This window comes from Hippichthys cyanospilos, chromosome 17 (assembly GCF_059441005.1).
Source record: "Hippichthys cyanospilos isolate Australia breed blue-spotted pipefish chromosome 17, RoL_Hcya_1.0, whole genome shotgun sequence".
Classification (NCBI taxonomy): Eukaryota; Metazoa; Chordata; class Actinopteri; order Syngnathiformes; family Syngnathidae; genus Hippichthys; species Hippichthys cyanospilos.
Genome location: NC_142385.1, coordinates 10,543,531 through 10,564,114, shown reverse-complemented (window position 1 = coordinate 10,564,114; position 20,584 = coordinate 10,543,531). Strand labels below are relative to the sequence as shown.

At 41.4% G+C, this 20,584-nt stretch overlaps 1 protein-coding gene across 1 annotated transcript in view; it reads left to right on the top strand.

The window, feature by feature from the left end:
* bahcc1b (BAH domain and coiled-coil containing 1b) overlaps positions 1-20,584 on the top strand; it is a 63,764-nt gene that overhangs the window by 38,942 nt on the left and 4,238 nt on the right. The window contains exons 11-25 of the mRNA XM_088438883.1: positions 1,241-2,116; positions 5,817-5,983; positions 6,864-7,000; positions 7,203-7,307; positions 10,728-10,800; positions 11,719-11,869; positions 11,960-12,121; positions 15,798-15,950; positions 16,024-16,196; positions 18,997-19,165; positions 19,314-19,431; positions 19,509-19,584; positions 19,745-19,853; positions 19,942-20,055; positions 20,132-20,269. Of these exons, the coding sequence (XP_088295009.1) occupies positions 1,241-2,116; positions 5,817-5,983; positions 6,864-7,000; positions 7,203-7,307; positions 10,728-10,800; positions 11,719-11,869; positions 11,960-12,121; positions 15,798-15,950; positions 16,024-16,196; positions 18,997-19,165; positions 19,314-19,431; positions 19,509-19,584; positions 19,745-19,853; positions 19,942-20,055; positions 20,132-20,269 (2,721 nt within the window). The remainder of the gene's footprint in view (positions 1-1,240; positions 2,117-5,816; positions 5,984-6,863; positions 7,001-7,202; positions 7,308-10,727; positions 10,801-11,718; positions 11,870-11,959; positions 12,122-15,797; positions 15,951-16,023; positions 16,197-18,996; positions 19,166-19,313; positions 19,432-19,508; positions 19,585-19,744; positions 19,854-19,941; positions 20,056-20,131; positions 20,270-20,584) is intronic.

Here is a 20,584-nt window from a genome sequence, read left to right as displayed (position 1 = left end):
TATGTCCTGGATCCTGGCAGCTGTGATGTCAATGGCAAAATGGCCGCCCTCGAGCTTATTAATGCATATATTAGAAACTCAATATTAATCATAATGCCATGCTGATGTTATTGGAGGTCCATAGTACATATTACTGTTCTTAAATTGTTTAACAGGCTCTTTAAGGATTCTTAAACTGCAGCTAAGGAAGCTAACTGTTAGCTTGTTGGTGGCGTTTTGCATTGCCTTTATAGCATGAAACTAAACTTCAGGAAAATCATAATAAGGCTTTATCCACTTTGCAGGATTTATAAAAATGAGTCATTTGTGGATTTTTGAGAAGTAGTAGTTAAAAAAGTATTAAATTATTTGTAAAGAAAATGTTTGAATAGACTTCACCTTTAATTAAATGGATTTGAAACCTATTTAGCAATTTTCAATGGTAGAATTTAAATATTTTGTACATAATTAATTTTTTACCCTACAATCAATACTTTTAAACATTCACAAGCTGAGTCGTGATTGGTTGTTACCTGATCGCTGAGCATTTTCTTTCAAAAGCAAGTGGTAAAATGTGCTTTTAAAGCTATTAACCGTGCATGATACATTATTAAATTAATTGAAACTTCATTGAAACTACTAAAACTAAACTACTAAAACTTTTACTTCAGGGAATGGCCAAAGTGTGGATCCCTTAAGGTTTAGAATGTTTTTGTGTCTCAGGCCAGCTGCTAAGGTCACAGGGATAGCATATGGACCCTCAAAGTGAATGTGTGCGTGTGTGCGTGTGTGAGACCTGCCCTCCTTCCCCTTCAGGGGTCCTTGAGAAGTACAGGCGGAAGGATATGCATTCATCTGGCTGCATTGTCAGGAGGTGGAGGGATACCATCAATAATAGGAGTGCATGGGTGACAGGGCTGGTGCTGCAATCACAGGGAAATGGCAGAGTGTCATCAATATCCTGCTCACACTCGGCTCTCACACTCACACACACACAAAGCGAGCATAGAATACTGTAACATTCGCACACTGTTCCATCTGCACCCTGCTGTCAGTGTATTATGCCAACTTTAATCACATTCTTCATCCTGTCTGCCAGAGCTGAACGGCCATACATTTAAAAGAAAAATGAAAAATGAACAGATGATACAAATCCCCCCTCGCCCCCTAAAGATTGTTGGATTCTTTTGTAAATAGTCAATGTGCTAGTTTGTCCTCCTTGCGAGAAAAGTTCCATTCCCCTTTGTCTTGTTTCCACCAGACTTGCCACCTGTTTACGCCTTCCCTCCGCTCTCCATGGGCTTCAAGGCCGGGCCCTCGCCGCCCGAAGCCCGTTTGGCTGAGCAGGCCTCGCAGGAAGCGCAGCCGGCGGAGCCTGACTCAAAGTCTCTCCAGCCTCTTCCCCACATCCCGCTGCTCACTCAAGATGAGACCAGGAGGGAAGTAGAAGAGGAGCAGGAGGAGGAGGAGGAGGAGGAGGAGGAGGAGGGAGACTGTGAAGTGGTGGAATCCCACAGTGGACCCGCAGAAGAAAAGGGGGAGGCGAGTCAAGGGGATGGCTGCTCTGTTGCGGAGCATGAAAAGACCACTTCTGGCCTGCTGCCTTGCCCTTCGCCGACTTCTGTCCCGGATGCCAGCTCGGATCCAACCGGCCCTGCCGCGGCCGCAAGCGAAGCCCTTAAGCAAGCTGAGATATCCAAAGACCATGAGGTTGAGAAGGAATGCGGGGAAGAGGAGCTTGGAGGAGAAAAAATGGAGTGTGAGCCATCAGACCGCACTGTCCTGGGAGAAACTGCCGAAGAGAGAAAAGAAGAGGAAGACCAAGCTAATCAAGATGAACAACTTGTGGTCGACGCTCTGGAAGAGCCGGAAGGTTCCCCCTCTCCCTCTCCATCCTCAGATGGGCCTCCACCGCTCTCTGGAAACACGGCAGCCCAGCAGCAAGGAGCCTACATGTGGAGCCTGGAGCTTCTCATTGCCGCCGCCCTCTGCGCCACTCGGGATGCCTTGCACGCGCCCGCGCCCGCAGCCCGGCCTCCCAGCCCTCTGGTCCACCGCGGTATGGAGATCCTCGGAGAACTGGCTGAGCTGGAGATTCGGCAGAGGAGTCTGGACAGCAAAGAGAACCAAGATGAAGGTGCATTTGAACTTATTTACATCAATCTGCTCATTAACTTTAGCGCTGCGCTATTAAACCCAACTCAAGTCACTTCACAATAAATGAAATACACAAATGTTGCCTTAGGAACGACCCACCTGCATAATGCTAACATCGTGGAAAATTGTAATGCATGCTCGCTAGCGGTTAGCATTGAAAGTCTACACTTATGTGGACAGAAAATGTAACAGTTCTCACAGACGTAGCTGCTTGCATTTAAAAACAACTAATTTTACAGACACCTGCACAGAGGTATCCTGTAGAAAAAGTCTACGGTATTATAAAAATACGCTGCAATTCAACTCACTTCACAATAAGCAACCGTTTCGCAAATAACGAACGTTTAGTCAAAATGGAGACACAGAAAGTAGTATAGAAGAGTGTCTAATTCAACTCACTTTACATTTAACAGCAGTTTGGCAAACGGCAAATATTTTATCGGAAAAAAGACTTGGAGCTGTGTAATGCCACTCCCAGTTGAGGTTTACTGCCAAATTAAACAAAGAGAAATAGATACTGCATATTTCCAACAACCAAACTATGTTGTCTTAAACACAGCCCACTTAGCTTACATTTTAACATAAATTAAAATCCCAATGACATGCTAATGGTTTGCACTGAAAGTCGCTGTTTTAAAACACTTTAGACACATGTAATAATAATAATATTCACAGGCACATCATTTTTTATCTATCTATCTATCTATCTATCTATCTATCTATCTATCTATCTATCTATCTATCTATCTATCTATCTATCTATCTATCTATCTATCTATCTATCTATCTATCATAATAGTAGAAGAAGAACTCAATTCTTCTTCACTTGTGTCTATGCAGTGCTGCCTCCTAGTGGCCAAGGCACACTACAAGGAGCAGCACATTGTATTGCAGCATTAAATGTTTTAATTTGATTGTTAGCACAGTTTTTTTTTAATCAGTCACAATATTAGAGTGCTGTTTTTGCCTCTTAAAAAAAAGGCAAAATAACACGTAGTGTCTTTGACTTTAATTTTCCCGATCAACGTCGAGACACAGGATTGCGCACAACTTTTTACTTTGATGTGAATTGTGTTGTTCTAATGTAACTGTAGATTTGAGTAGAATGTGGCTACTCCAGTCTCTAAATGAGCCCACACACACGCGCGCACACACATACGCAGCATCATGTCCCCCAGGCTCTGGCGTCTTGCTTTGCTAATTAGACCCTTTTCCTTTTAAACACTTCTCCTGTAAGCGCTCCTATTTTCCTCTTGTCCCTCTGAGAGAAAGTGTTTTTATTTATGCCAGCACGCGTGCGTCTGCGAAATCGCGTGTGTCCGTGTGTGTGTGTGTGTGTGTATAAGCTGTTAAGTAATCCCAGATGAATCCCCGCTCTCTTCCATCAGACTCCGTGTCTCCCTACTAGGCTGCTTCCTGCCTCTCCGCTTCACTTTTTTTTCCCTCACTACCTAGTTTTTTTTTTTTATTATTATTATTAAACCATTGTAATCTCGTCAGTAAATCCCGTGTCTTGTTGACAGAATTAATGCGTGTAAAAATCATAAGTCACTCCGGTACATATGTGTGACTGATGCAGAGAGTGCACGTTGCGTACAAGTGTACACAACGTACATTTCACATGCACGTGTAATAATAGGTGTGAAATCAATAAGTCTTGTCACGGCTTGCAAAACGTTTGCCAAATGGCAACACATTTATTTTAAAAAGCCGCTCCGGCCTCCCCGCGTGGAATGTTATTAATACTGCTGATGGCAATTTTTTTTTTTTGTCATGGCGACTGTGTTTGGGAGATGAAAGCGATTCCGGGCAGATGCATTCACACTGCTCCTTGGTGCGGAAGAATATCGCAGACGCTAGCTGCAGATCGCAATTACAGATAGCGGCGGAATCAAGATACATTCTCCTCTGTATAAATTAGCACCGTTTCTTTTATTGGCGCACAGACAGACAGGAGCTTTTGTATCAGCAGAGTTTTTCTTTTTCGCTTCTTTCATAGTTCCTTCCTATTAAAATTCTACTCATTAAAGCTCTTATGAGAAGTAGATGAAGATTTTTTTCATTTTTTTTTTTACTCTTATTAAGAGACACTGGTTAATAGAGGAATTAAAAGGATTCCAGCTGAAGATAATGACGGAGAAAAGAGGCCTCAGTTTTTAATACTAAACTCAAGCATGTTAGCTCACGAGCCAGCTGTTAGCTAGCAGTTAGCTTTAAGCTAGCTCGCGCTTAGAGTGAGTTATATTCCAGCCACAGGAGACTTTAAAATGGGGAGTCAAGCCATCAATTTTTTTTACAATATGTTCGATAAGGCCAGATTAGTCTAAACGCTGTATTCTGAGTAATATTACAAATGTAGAATATGTGTTAAGAAGCAAAATCCACCTGCTTTTTCCATCTCAGGGAACGTCTGTTTTGCCACATACTGTCAGTTTTACATGGAGTACTTTTGAGGCAAAATGTTTCCAGCTCAAGCTTACACTCAGGAAAAAAATGTCCTTAGAATTTTGTGGTAAACTGATGTAATTTTGGAGCAAATGGCATTCTGAGGAAATTAGGTTAATTTAGCACATTTTATTTGTGACAATGATGAACATGTTCTATTTGAAAATGACATTACAGTTGCTCGTGACTCAGCTAATCAGAACTCAGTTGGTTTCTGAGTTTGGTCACGTGACATTGGCAAGCTGAGCCGTGATTGGTTGTCACCTGCGCAACTGTGATGTCGTTTTCAGTCGACGGTAAACGGCAAAATGGCCGACCCCCGAGATGGATAAAAACGGATTGATTTTACTGCTTAATTCTCATACCACAAACGCAGTATTACACCCAAACGGGTGTTCAAAAAAGTATTACTGTGAAATTTGGGTTGAAATACCCTAATCTCCATATCAAATGATGTTTTTGTAACTCTTGACTCACAAAAACTATCTTTAAAGTCAAACTAAGATTTTTCTAGCATGCTTTTTTGCAGGTGTTATACTTGCCCGTAGATCACGTGCCATCGTGGTGATGCTCAAGCTTCTAAAAATGTTTTTAAACATTAGCTTCATACGAAGCGTTATTGGATTCTTATGTCCCCGCTCCCTCGTAGAAGAAGCGTTGATGCTCCGCTCTGGTCTCCTCCAACGGCTAAATTGGCTTCTGTCCATGTCCATAATGAGGAGATGTGGGAGAATAAATAGATAGCTCAATAAACACTTTACCTCTTATTGCTTCCCCTCCCTCCATTTTCCTCCTCCCCCTCCCTTCACGTCTGCTGCTCTCCTCTTCAGTCCTTCCTCTGCACAGTTAGCACGTCTGCGCAGCTCAGCAAAACTACTGTACGTGCATATGTGTGTATTTCATTTATATAGGTGTGTGTGTGTGGGGACAGTCTCATGAATATTCCGTTTCATCTGCTGGCGCCGTGACAATGACAGAGCTAATGACATTGACAGATGTAGTGATTGCTCTCTACATCTTCCCCCCGACGCCGGCGTGCGCACACGTGTTGTTTGTGTGCGCGATTAGGCAGGAACAGCAGTATACATCAAAAAAAAAACTACACTGCTAATATCATAAACATCAGCACTCTTCAAGGCACGGCCACGGAAAAATAAATCAGCGAGGCGCGCGCAACATGTTTGTGTAAGGCCCTCAGCTGTCGTGCCGATCTGAAGGCATCCGTCTCTCCGCAGGTGAGCGTATGCTGACCTTTGACCTGCACAGTCTGGCGACGCTGGCGGCCGCCCGGGCATTGGAGATGGGGGGAGGGGCTCCTCGCGGCGGAGCCGAGCAACGCTGTCAAATTAGGGAAAGGCTGAATTTGCGAAGGAAGTGCAGCTGGACGCCTCGACATGAGCCGGTGAGGTTTTGCTTGAATGGCTTTTGTGGGCGCCAAATATTACAGGATATGAACACGTGTTTTTTATTTTGCCACATGAAATTAAATTCTGACAGTGAGCATATCTGCCTCATACATTTCTGACACGCATCTTCTTCTACATGATTGATCTGCTTCACATCATTCCAATTGTAACATGTTCAAAAAGTCATTTGAACTATTCATGATTTTTTCAAATGTCAACATTTTTTTACACCAAAATTGCCTATTCATTCCCAATGCGACCAAGTTTACCCTAAGGGGTGTTCATTCATCCCAATGCCGTATTCCACATTATGTATTTGTATTGTTTCGTACGGAAATTTAACCCTTTAAGGCCTAAAAGTGGCAAACCATCCAATTCACAAGAAGCTGAGTCCTGCATGTTTTGCAAGCTTCTTTTTGCAGCACACCTGATTCAAATGATCAGTATCATTATGAAGCTCCTGCAGATCTTGCTAATTCTTAGAATCAGGTGTGTTGCAAAGAGAAACTTGGAAAACGTACAGGGCACAGGTCCTGGTGGACTGGAATTTGAAGCTTTTAGGCCTCATAGGGTAAATCATTCAGCTCATTTAATTCACGCAAGCTTTACTCCGCCCATTCCCATAAAAAATATTTGTTGAAGTCAGTTGACATCGATGGCCCTCCTCGATTGGGTTTCTTCTGACGTCCTTTTACGTCAATGGCACTGAAAGTGTTCAAAAATACATGGGAAGTCAACCTCAAAAGCATATGGGATCTCAATCACAGATTTGAGGAAACAAAATTGCAGTTAGCCCCAATCTTCTCGACTGACTTTTGAGCTCTTTTTGTGTCGAGCATTCAAATTTCCTTTTCTTTGTGTATGTGTGTGTGTCAGGTGTGTCCAGTGAAGGGCTCCATGGAGACAATGGGAGGGGAGGAGCTGGCCATGCGTGTCCAGCTGGCTGAACTACAGCGCCGCTACAAAGAGAAACAGAGAGAATTGGCCAAGCTTCAGAGGAAGCACGACCACCAGTAAGCACATACCCACACACACACAAACACACACACACCTTTTGCACTGCTGTGCATTTCAACATCCACAATGCTGCTGTCATGCTGCATCCCCCTGATCCACGATGCCCCCTCCCAGCTCGTACCTTAACACAGTTTGACTCGCAGCCAGAACAAGTTCCCTCCGTTTAATCTCTCATCTTTTTGCCTTGCCCCCCCGCAGGAAAGAGAAGACGTCTTGCAGCCCTGCCCGCAGGGGGCCGGGACGACCCCGCAAGCGCAAGTCCACCCCCGGCGCGCCGGCTCCAGACTCCTCCAAAAGACTCAGGTGAGGTCCCGCACAATCAGCCTGATTGGCAAACCGGGCCCTCATTGGGCCTGATTTGTGTTTGTGTTGTTAGTGAAAGGCGCGCTTGATTTGTCAAGAAGTTGGGCTTCTTCAAAAGAAGCCATTTCAACGCTCCTATAGCTGATGATTTGCTTGATTGGGTGCTGGAAGGAGCTGCTTGTGCACACACACGCTCATACTGGGAAGTTAGTGTTCACCGCTGTATTGCGGTTCATCACTTAGGCGCCGTTTGGTAGGATGGTGTCGAGGAAGTACAGTGGTGCCTTGAGTTATGACCTGGTTGCTCCGTGGTCACCCTTGTAACTTAAAACATCTTTCCCCTATGAAATGTGAAATAATGCCGGTCACAAAACACTGAAAAAAAAAAGGTTATAATAAAAACAGCTCCCCATGTTTAAGTAAAAGCAATCATTCTTCACAGAGGATAAAGAAGACATACTTTTTAATATTAATGTATTATTTGTCTACATGAGTTGCTTCATCATTTGAGATAATATATGCATTGCATTTAAGCCAAGCGTTATTGACATGCTAACGATAAGCATCACTATTTATGGCGATAGAAGCCACAAAAGGGGAATCAAGTCAAAATGTTCTTTCAGTTCAAAATTTCGATCAACGCCCAACAGTCTAAACAAAATATTTCGATTAATATTGTGCCTGTGGAATACGTATCAAAAAGTAAAATCCACCCGTTTTATCCATCTCTCAGGGCAGCCATTTTGCCACTTGCTGTCAAATGAAAATTACATCACAGTTAATCGGCAACTATGATGTCATCGTCAGTTGACAGCAGGTAGCAAAATGGCCGCCTGTTAGATGAATAAAAACACTTTTTTTTTTTTGCTTTAATTCATGTTCCATAAACACAATAATAATCACAATAACGTGTTTGGAAAAAAATAATACTGTCAAGACTAACCATATTCAAGCTTCTCAAACCACAGCTATTGATGCTAACCTTTAGCATGACAATAGGGTTTTGCTTTGTTTTTTAGTATAAAGCTAAGCTGAATGGAAATCAAACAGGTTTCCTTTCTACACTTTTCTTAAAATAGAAGTCCCCATGAAGGCGGCGAAGGCCCTCAAAAATCATCATTAATCACATTTAATCATATCTATCACTCGCATTGATTACGTCCTGCTTCCCGGTGAACCATTAGCATGCATTAATATAGCCGAGCAAAGTCCTGATGTACAGTTATTACAGTGATAAATGACTCCACGCCAGCCGCGCCCACTGCAGCACAGCACCACACATTACTTGGCATGCGCGTATTCGTTCGAACGCACATTCACACACGCACCTTCAGTATTTCATCACACGTCATGATGAATGTGTTTCCTCATGCCGCCCCACCTCCGTTGGCATGTGCCCCCCTCGCATAGATAAAATGATTAGAGAAACTCAAGGTTTGTCACGCTTACCATTATCACAAACGCTAATGGGAATGCCAATGAGAGGTTTTAAACACAAGCCTATGCAATCCTTACGCACACGTACACATGCTCGAGCAGAGTTTGTTTAATTACTAAAGCTAGCTGCTACGTGCCTGAACAGCGTTTCTTTTGTTAGCAAGAAGCGATTTGTTTATGCTGTCCTCTTGCCGGGAGTGTTGCGAGCGCAATGAATGAATAGCATGAATGGCAGCCGTGCGTTTGCGCATGGCAATGTACCGACAAGATGGCCTCGCCGCTTTGTCGCTCAACAAACTGTTGATTTGGGGAAATATTGTTTCACGAAAAATCTCCCTATCGCTTAATACGAAATGTTTTTTCCTGCATTTGCCTTGCATTGAAATTCACACGCCGGCACGCATGTTTCAGCACTTTATCCTCGGTGCAGCTTTCCCCCGCAGTCAGACGATATTCTCCCATACTATAGGTGGCAGTAAATGGAGTCCACAACATAGAAACAACACTACTCAATAACAGAGGTAGAGAATCAAAGTCGATTCAAACGATCTCAATTCTTACAAGCGTTTTTTAACAGACTCCTCATCTCTCCCCAACATGGTGCTTGCCAGGAGTTGTTTACTGTATTTAGGTCACAGTAGTGCTTTTCAGCCCAATCATAAGAAATGAATGGTTTTGTATTTAACTTGAGTCAGATTGTAGATTGCACAACTCGTTTTTTTATGTTTACGTCCGAGACATGGATTCGCTACTTTGAAAAGTCCCCTGTTGTGAAAAATTTCTGGCTGCAAATATCTATATGTTAATGCCAATTGGAAAAATGCGCTATTTCAAATTCACAAGTTATGATTCAGTTACTGATTACACAACACAAATGCTGATAGTTGTTTCCTTGTTCCTTGAATTTATTCAACAGAAAAATCAGTCTACTTTCATGGAAGTCAAAGCTATTTACTGTCATTACAATAAAATTCTCTCCATTTGGACAATTATATCATTCAACGCCAGGGACATATTTTCACTTTTTAAGAGTACAGACAATCACTCCCAGACACTTAAGTATCAATTTAATACTTAAGTATCTGGGATTTAATGTCCGGACTCAAAAAAACGTGAAAACACGTCCCTGGCATTGAATGAGTTAAAAACAAATAATTATCAAAAACATGTAGTTAGCGGAAGCAGTGCACATCAGCATGAAACGATTTGGTTACGTTCCAATGAACTCGCTCGTGAATTTTTAGGTTGTAAGGTGCATAGGTGTTCCTTCTATAAAAAAAAAAATGTTAATTTGAGCACCCCACTGTCATGCATCAAAGGGATATCGAGGGAAGGTTTCTGTTCGGGCAGGTTTTGGCGCACCCCCTTTAAGCCCTGCACGTCATGCGGAAAGTTGTTGGGGCGAGGTCAAGCTTTGTGCACAAACTGTTTCCCAAACACTTGTGTGCTGCGGCATTAAAATTTCTCATAAGCGAGCTCACTTGATGCTGAGGGCCAACGCTTCCCTCGGTGGGAATATAAGATTCCCATGCCTGAGACACCAGCTGCTAAAACCGCGTGTGTGTGTGCGTGCGTGCGTAAGCGTACAATGAAGGAAGGACACAGTGAGAGAGGCGGGCGGGGGCGGGGGCGGAGACGGCGCGCTGTAGTGTTCAATAGATGTTAGTGTTTATTGATCGAGCCCCGAAGCTCCGGTCAACGGACAGACTCCCCGGAGACTGCTTCATCTCGCCTGCTCTACCAACCACACACTTATACACACACATACACACACCATCATCATCATCATCACCCTTTTTAATGCGGTGATTCAGTAGAATATTTTGCCTCATCGAAGTTATGAGACAGGGTCGATTGAGGGGAAACGGGGAGTGCATAACGTAACAATGGCGGGAATGAAAGGTGTACAGTAGCAGCTCATGACATTTTTTTTTTAAATGACACCTTTTCTCTCTCGCGTTTCCCTCGGATGTGTTTTTCCAGGGCTGCTGTTAATTTACAGGATGAAGAAAGAGTGAGGAAGAAGCATGACTTCAGCAGCCTCAGCGTCGCACAGGTCAGACCCGCAGACACACACGTCCACTTTCTGCCGCTTCGATTAGTGGAAGGATATTCGTCAGCGCAATGTGGCCATTACCTCACAAGTGGTCTGTAAATGGAGAAAAAAAAGGCAAAATATGATAGAAAACATATTCATAAAGATCCCCAGTGACAAAGCAAATACGCCCCTTAGAGCATATTATTGGGCCAATGTAGATTTGTGTGTGTGTGTGTGTGTGTGTGTAATATATATATATATATATATATATATATATATATATATATATATATATATATATATATATATATATATATAATTTTTTTTTTTTTTTTTTGAAAAAAATTACATTTAAGTTTCTGCTGATGGGAAATGAAAGTTGAGATCTTAAGAAGGTTGTTTTTGGAGAACTCCAAAATTGGACAAACAAAAATTCATATTGTTGTGATTAAGTCAAAATTAATATCCCTGACACATAGCTGCTTTTGTGAAAACATGCCATATACATATATATATATAAGAGTGAGAAAGAGAGAGTAAAAACGATGATAGTCGCATTTTTAATTAATTTTAATTAATAATTTAATTAATTAATTTGTTACTGTTGTATGACTAGCTAAAAATGAGTACACACTAAAGTTGGAATTCTTTCTTAAATTTAAAAACAGGTTGTTTGAAAAAAAGAAATAAGTAACTGACACAACATTATAAAACCATAAATCAGTCATTTTTACTATGTTTTTTAAATCCGAGATGCAAGTAAACTTTTTTTTTTTTTTGCACTGATGAAAAGGAACCAAACGTGCTCCAAAACTAATCATAGCTAACTGAATTTAAAGAACAAAAGCTCAAGCAAAATAAAAAACGATAATTTTTTTTTAAAAAGTAACATATTTTGACCGCGCTGAACAAGAAGCCGCCGTGTCACCTCCACAGTTGAAAGCAGGCTGCAAGCACAGAGGTCGACCCAGGCTGGCCAGACGGGTGAGCCGGCTGAAGCAGAAGGCCGCAGCCCAGCGAGCCGCGCCCCCGGCGCCCGCCGGAACGGAAGAGGGTCCCAAGAGTCAATGTGGACACGGTAGAGCAGGTGGGCGCAGTCTGGACTTCCATCTCCAAGCACCCAAGTAATCATTTTCCACTAGAGGAGCTAACTTCCTCTGGCCGCTGTTTTATTAAGACTCGCAGCAGGAATGGGAGGCCAGGCAGAGCGTTAAGAGAAAGCGGGGCCGCAAACCCAAGGCGTTGATGAGCCCCGACCCAAACCGAGCGCCCGGCTCAAACCCCGCCTCCGACAAACAGGAAGTCAGGGAGAGGAGTGACAGCGACACTTCGGGGCACGGTGAGTAAAATGCATTTGCTCAACCAATCAGTAATGAGCGCCATAAATCTGAAGACACTCATCAGAGTTGGGGATTTCTCACAGTAATGAGACATCTCTAGCAGTGTTATACAATTATAACATTCCCAGACAATCACAATGTCCATTCACAGGTGAGCTACTCGGGACTAGAGTGCCTTATGGTTCTTGATCTTGCCTTACAGTCATAAATATAGCAGTCTTCTAGTGTTTCTGTAGCTGTCACTGAAGTCTTGGGAAAATAGAGCATTTTGCAATAGCTGTATCCCAGCTGGATCCCAGGAAAAAGGCTTTGTTTTTGTCATGTGGAATGTAATTGCAACAAAGTAATCATTTTCATCATTTTCTTTTAGTTTCAGGCACTTTGGTGCACTTGCTTCTTTTTTTTTTCTGTTTTAGACTAAGCTGTAACCCATATAAACGCGATAAAAATAATTAACAGTTGTTGAAAGTTGATTTATATTGCGTTATTCTGTTGTTAATGTTAAAAAGGATACATGTGGAGGTATACTTAAACAATTTTCATCAATAATAATCTCATTTATATTCAGTGCATCGACCGAGGGGGGGCGCGAAAAGTTTTCTCTTTTCTAGGAGGGGCCTGGCAAAATATAGTTAAGAAACACTGCTCTAACAGTATTGATTACTTGGAAAGGATGCTGATACCAGCCACTGACAATTGTATGAAAAATACTAAAGGTATCAGTATCGACTGAAAGCAACATTTTATTGTCTTCAAATTAAGATTGGGAACATCATTTGACCAATGTATACTGGTTATTGGTTCTAAAAAAAAATGATATCAAACATCCCTAATCAAAACAATCTAAAAGCATTGCCGACATGGCTAAAATGTGAGAAGAATCGAGACTAAAATGGACAGTTAGAAGTAACTGTTTTTTTTTTCGTGGCTATGATTTGAATGACAGCAAAGACATAAGGCAGACGTCGCGGAATTTCAAGCCAATCGGCTGTCGGTGTGCGAGAGCGGGTATGGGTCGGCACATGGCGCTTCCGTGAGCGAAACGTCCCCCGTCATTAGTGGCCTCTTCTCACTTCCCGGCTCTTCTGTCACAGCGTTAATACCGTTAACGACTTGCCGCAGGCATGCGACGCCACTCCCGTTCCCCGTCACCCCCGAGGCCCCCGCGACACCGTACGGTAACACGATCTTGCTCCGGCCCCGTTCAGAATGTCGCACCCATGTCCTCGTTGCTCCTCTTCACCCCCGCGGCTTAGAGAGGATTCCCGTCAGTTGGGAGGCAACAAATTCCTCTTGTGCGCGTCGGAACTTTTTTTTTTTTTATGTAGGATGCAAAACTGGAGGGAAGAAAAAGTGTTTGAGCTTGTGGCCTTTTGATGACGCTGACGCATTGTGTCCGAGCGAGCGCGTGTGCGACCACGCGTGCGCGAAGTGTTGACGACGGCGGCCTAAGTGACAAGTGTGTCGGGGACGTGTCGACACTCGACGCGACCCTCGCGGTCGCTGACACGCAGCTGCCAATAACTATCAGACGCCAGCGCGCCCGCGTGTAAATCAAGGTCGGCATATGCGAACGTGCGCCCGTGTCCAAATTGGCTTCCCTTCACCGCGCCGCAGTACGAGAAAGCGCCAAGTATTACCATCCAATCGGATCGCGGTTGCGTTTCCATACTGACAGTATGCGACATTGGCCACATACATACGATTTAGTGAGATCCGGTACGAAATCTATCTAAAAAAAAAAAAATCTGCCTTCACATAGCACTCGTTCTTTATTTCCGATGTTTTGGGTTTTTTTTTTTCCTTTGAATAACCTATTTTGGGAAGGGCAATCAGAAATTGAGAGCGTTGCGTCATTGTATATTGCCGTACAATGAGAAAAACGGCAAAAAACATTATAATAAAAGCATAAAAATTAGCATACAACAGTTAGTTCATTTTTACACATAGTGTTAGAACGTAGGCCGAATGCTAAAAAAGCAAGCTTTTTTATTTTTTACTACCTCAATATCATGGGGGGAAAAATGCCAACAAGCACATCAGAATATATTTGCATTTACATTTGAATGTATTGGATAGTTCGTTTTAATATATTTGCAAGTACCTTTGAATAGACTTGTAGGCTAAATGCTAAAAACAAAAAATTTCTCCCCATAATGCCGGGGGGTATTGACTTGCATCTGCACATATCCTGCAGCATGATGAGAAAAATGCCAAACAAACATTATAATGAAACCATAAAAAGTACCAATAAACTATGTTTACTTTCTAAATTTTCAAACACTTTGGTATAATGTAGGCCAAATGCTAAAAAACGGAACACTTTTATTTTTTTACGCATCCAACTCAATATTCTGTGACATTATGGGAAAAATATAAAATAAAATGTACCTGTAGGCTTAATAATACCATTTTTTTTCTCCATAATGCCTCTGGGTAAAATCGTGAACAGACAATAATAAAACCATAAAGATTACACTAATTAAGGATTTTTACTTTTTAAATTTCCAACCATATTGGAATAATAAATGCTAAAAAAAAAGTGTTTTTTATAATTGAACCTGAGACATTTGGGGAAAAAATGCTTTGTAAGTATTTATCTTACAAGTACAGTTTGAATGCTTTTGAATGCAATTGTCAGCTAAATGTGGAAAAATATTTTCCCCAAATGCCTTGGAGTAAAATGGAAACAATAAAAGCATACAAATGACTAATAGCCAATTTTTACTTGGTAAAATTTCAAATGTATTGGTCTACTATATGCAAAATACCAAGAAAAGCTTTTCCTTTTAACTTGAAGAACATGGCATTGTGGGTAAAATGCTATACTTTTAGGATTTAGCCTACAAGTGTATTCAATTGTATTTGCAAGTCGTTTTGTATGTATTTGAAAATACGTTTGAACCAGCTTTTAGGCGAAATGCTAAAAACATAGCATTTCTTTCCCATAATGCCGTTGGGTAAAATGCCATAATAATACAACCATAAAAAGTATGAATAAACAATGTTTACTTTGTACATTTTCAAACATGTTTGTATAATATAGGCAAAATACCTTTATTTTGTTTATTTTTTTTAAATTGAGAACGTCAACACCCGATACATACGTGATGTTTTTAGCATTTAGCTTACAAGCAAGTTCAGTTTTTTCGAACATACTGGTAGGCTTAATGTTTCCCATAATGTGGTAAAATGCCAAACCGACATAATCTTAATACCATAAAAGTTACTAATAAACAATGTTTTGTTCTAATTTTGCAAACTTATTGGTCAAATGTAGCCAAAATGCAATAAAAAAGCATCAGGGAAATGAATTGCTATGCTATTAGCATTTAGCCTACAAGTTAATCCGACCGTATCTCCAAACTTGCGAGTACATTTGAACGTATTCGCAGCAAATTGGAAAACTATTATACGTGGGCGCGTGTTATTTTACGATATTTATCCCATTGCCTTAATATCCTTCTGTTGATTCGCCGCCCCTAATGTGACTCGGCCTCCGGGCGAACATCCCAATATGGAACTTTTTCAAGACGCCCGTCGACACTAAAGGAATATTGAAAGTGGGTTGTCGATACATTCTGTCAAGCGAGTCCCCGGACGTAGTTAATGGTGTTTGCATTCAGATCATTCAAACCTTGTGTGACTGATCCTATTGATGTTGCGCTTCCGCAGAGGATGAGGAGGACTGCAGCTGCAACAGTGACGAGGGAGCCAATGACATCAGGATTAGCTCGTCCTCCAAAGAAGCTCCCGTAAACTCTCTTCCGGCCCAGTCCAGGCTCCACTCAAACCAGAAAAACAGTACGAAAAAACCAGCATACCCAGGTGAGATTTTAATACGCGGCTATTATTAATTGACCTCCGTGGGTGATAATTAACACAGGGATTTCGCACTCAGCTAACATGAGCGCAAAAATGCAACGTCCGGGTCACCACGGCTCAAGAAGAGCTTCTCTTCCCAACTGGGCCGCGACCTCAGCGGGCTGCACTTTTGGTGACGCCCGGGGGAACAACGGAGCGTCGCTAGAAGATAACAGGAGAAACTCGGCAGTACGCAGTCATCTGGAAAAGGTGAGATTAATGAACACAGTCGATTCCATTTTATTGGACTGATTTGAAAGAAGCAGTTGATATGATTCGAGAAAAATGCCATTAGCCAAGCCTTTATAGAATTTAATGTTTGTTTTGTATCTATTGTAATGGGTAAATAAATGGGTTTATTCTGCACAAAAATAAGCAATTTGACATGTTTAAAATATGATGGGATTTTTAATAATTAGGCTATATAAATTCAAACTATTAATGATCAGCAACACCATTAAATATTTTTATTACTAAAATAGTCAATAATGCACATTTATTGTCCATTTTAGTTGATTTTATAAAATAATCTATCGTATATGATTAAAGAACATTGCATTTAGCCTGCAAGTATTATCGACTATTTGCAAATATGTTTGAACCTTCTTGAGAATATGTATTGAATGTAAATAATTGAATAGCCAAAATATTTGAAAAATACTTTTGTTTTTTTTTTTAATTCTGTAAGTCAGCCACTTGTGTGGCATTGTGGGAGAAAAAAAATGCTATGCTGTTAGCATTTAGCATACAGGTACATTTGACTATTTGCAAATGTATGAACCTCCTTGCGAATATGTATGAATCTCTTGAATGCAAAGCTGCATATTGGTTTTTATAAAATTACTAAATTGTGTTTATTTTTTTATATTCATTTATCTTAGAATATTTAAAAAAAATACAAAACGATTTAGTAATTTTAAGAAAATTAGTGTAAAAATTGAGTTGATTTTTTTTAACAATTTTTAATTCTAATTGAATTGAATTTAAATAATACAATTACACAACATATTTTGTTGTTAAAATGAACATTTTTACATTTTGTTTTTTTTTTTTAATTGAATGCGGCCCTACAACAAGAATGACTTTATCCATGAGTAGGAGATATATATATATTTTTTTTTAAATTTTTTTTGTTTTTTTTTTAAGCATAGGGGAAAACAAAAAAGCCCGGCTTCTGAAGAACTACACACCCTGGCAGGAAACCTGCCCAGCGTACCAATAACTCCTCCGGTTCTTTTAATGCTTGAGTCACCGTAACAGCATGTCCAAAAAGGCATAATAGATAATCTTTTGGCATGACCTGGAACACACCCATGTAACACACACTCACGCTATTAGCGCTGAGCGGTAGGACGATCGCCCATCGCCTCTGGTGACGAAACGTCTGTCAACCCAAAAAATATACGGCCTCCTGTTGAAAATTCAACGCAGACGCCACCTCCTGTACATGAAGCATTGTGTAGAAAGCCGAAACGCAAGCAGAAACCTGTTGAGCAAGGCCGCTTTTCATCATCACTCATCGCTTGTCTTTGGATAAGGACTAGCCTAAACCTGTCTGAGGTGTGTTACCCAAGTTGAGAACAATAAATTACACTTGGGCCTTTCTGTGCGAGAGGGCCGCCATTTCAGGTTATTAGTGACCGCGACTGCAAATATTCATCATTTGAATGATGTCATTGAGCAACGCGCTCAACCGCGCTTCATTTCACCGATGCCTTTTCCACATCGTCAATACATTTCATTTCGTCACCGCTGTCTGATTTTTGCATTCGCAAAAACGTGAGGCGCCACGCAACGTTTACGAGATCTAGCGCAAATGTTTTTCCACCTCGGCTACGAAGACCGAAAACAAAATACAACTCCACATCGGTGAAACTAACGAAATTTTAAATTATAGATCGCAGCTCCCCTCCAAATTGCATTTGAATCCTATTATTAATCATGGCAATCCACATCCACATCTTCGGCTTTCCTCATAGGGCTTATGAGCACTATAGGGCTAACATGGGACAGATTGGACTGGATGCTTTGTAAGTGCTTTGAAGCGATGCTATGACATCATTTCCTGCATCATTGCTTTTCTGGCCGCAATCAAAAGTAATCGCCGAGCATGCCATTAAGAACAATAAAGCAGAGTAGAACAGAAGAAAAAAAATAGGATATGAGTATTATTATTTTAGCAAAGTTTCTGATTCATTGTAACCTGTATTGTTGGATGCAAACATAATTGACAAGTATTGCCCACTGTCTTCTACGATCACAGACTAGAAATTACTTGTGATAAAAATAACATGTATTTTTATTTACTACTACTCTCTACAATACAGAAAAAGCACGCATACTATACTGTTCATTTAATTGTGATGTACCACCATTATGATGTTTGAACTTGGCATTGTAAAATGCGTGTTTTTTATTTTTTTAATAAATGATTGAGTGATAAAGTGAAAGTCCATCTTTGCCTTTGTGCTGGTGACTTTCCTCAAAGTTTGGTTGAAATGTCAGCAGAGGTTAACTGCCACAGGCAGTAAATACCTGAATTAGCTGAGTCAATTTTTGATACTTTATAAATTTTTTATTCATATTCAAAGTTAACGCTTACTTGGACAGCCCTAATATGTATACATACAGTATAAATTTTGATGTTTTTTTTTGTTTTTGTAGTATGTAGTATTCTTGCTCTTGGTTTAAAAATGCAGTGGAAATTTCATGCATTTCCATTGTACTAATCTTTATTTTAAAACAAAGCAGTAAATCTCAAGCACTGTAAATAAAATCAAATATCATGAGGCGTCATTTTAACAATTCATATATTTATATACACACACACACACACACACAAAAGAAATATACATACATATATATATATATATCTATATCTATATATATATATATATATATATATATATATATATATATATATATATATATATATATATATATATATATATATATATATATATATATAAACCCTCTGCCCACTGACGTCAAATCCCATTTCCATCTCCAGGCCCAGGGTCACGCGGTCAGCCGACTCCTGCAGAGCTTCACCGCCGACGACGGCTTCCGGCTGGATGAAGAGAGCAGCTTCTCCGAGGGAGAGGAGGAGGACGATGAGGAAGAGGGGTGCAAACAGACGGCGGTGCATCTTCCTCCCAAAATGCCTTGCAAAATACCCGGTAGGAGCGATAGTGACACATGGATAATTACGTTTTTTTCAAGAGCGTGCCTTACCAATGACCTCACATAGTAATTATACATCTCACGCGCAAATTATCTTTATTGCTCTCAGTAAATGTCTCTCTCAATCTATTTTGTCCTCATCAGCCCTGCCAAACTGCGTGCTCAGTAAAGAGATGCTAGTAGACGGCCTGAAGATTTTGATCTCGAAGGAGGATGAGTTGCTCTATGCCGCTCTCGTCCAGACTCTGGATCTACCTGATATGTAGGTTCCGCTGTCACAAAAACACACAGAAGAAAAGGTTGGACTTTCATATACATTGCTTCTTTTTCGCCCTTTAGATTTAGCGTTGTCATCGAAGGGGAGCGCGGGAATCGCCCCCGGATCTATTCACTGGAGCAAATCCTACAAGAAGCCGTGAGTTTCAGTCACGCGACCCCGTACAAGTAGTGTCGATGTTTCTTCTCATCAAAATAACATTTGGGGAGGCTCCACCGGATTAATGGCGCCACCGTACAATGTGTGCGACTTGTGTGACATTCGGACTGTATTTCTTATTTTATGTATTTCGCTCAAGGTTCTGGATGTGCGGCCCCAGACTGAAGCAATCCTGACAGCGGGAACTCGAGTTTGTGCCTACTGGAGCGAGCGCTCACGTTGCCTTTACCCCGGTTATGTCCACCGAGGTGAGTGTGACACAAATCCCCAGAAATACCCTCGGGAGAAAACACACACGCAATCCTCATTCTCTCTTGCCTCGGTACTCTGCTGCAGGGGGCGCAGGTGAAGAGAAGGAGGGAAGCGTGATGGTGGAGTTTGATGATGGCGACAGAGGACGGATTACGCTCGCCAACATCAGACTTCTGCCACCTGGATACCAAATCTGCTGTGAGTCGAGCTCTTTGGGGTGGAGAAGGTACAGGGAAAAAAAAGAGCTCGTCATTTATCAAGGCTTCCCCGCCAGGTGCGGAACCATCACCGGCGCTTCTGGTGACACCTGGCCGGCGCTATCGACGTAGCTCGACGCAGGAGAAGAAAGACACGCCCACGGAGAAAACAGCCAATGAGGAGCAAGCAGGAAAACCCCAGGAGAAGCGACCAGGTGAGGCCATTTCGGAACGTACATTACCGCCCGTTCGGGATTTTTCACAATTTCCCAACGCGCCTTCGGGTTACGTTTCTTACTGTCAAGCAATTACCTAAAAGTAGAGTCCGAGAGGAGCAATTGACATATTAACTGGATTCCTTTTGTACCGTGTATAACATTAATCATGATTTAATGAAGCGTCGTCAGTGTTTTTGTGTCGGTAAGAAACATGCGTGTCACTCATCACAATAATGCTTCAGGTAGAGACTGGTATTAGATATGTCGAAATCTACCTGGCTCGGTAGAGATAATGGTATTAAATTTCTCCAG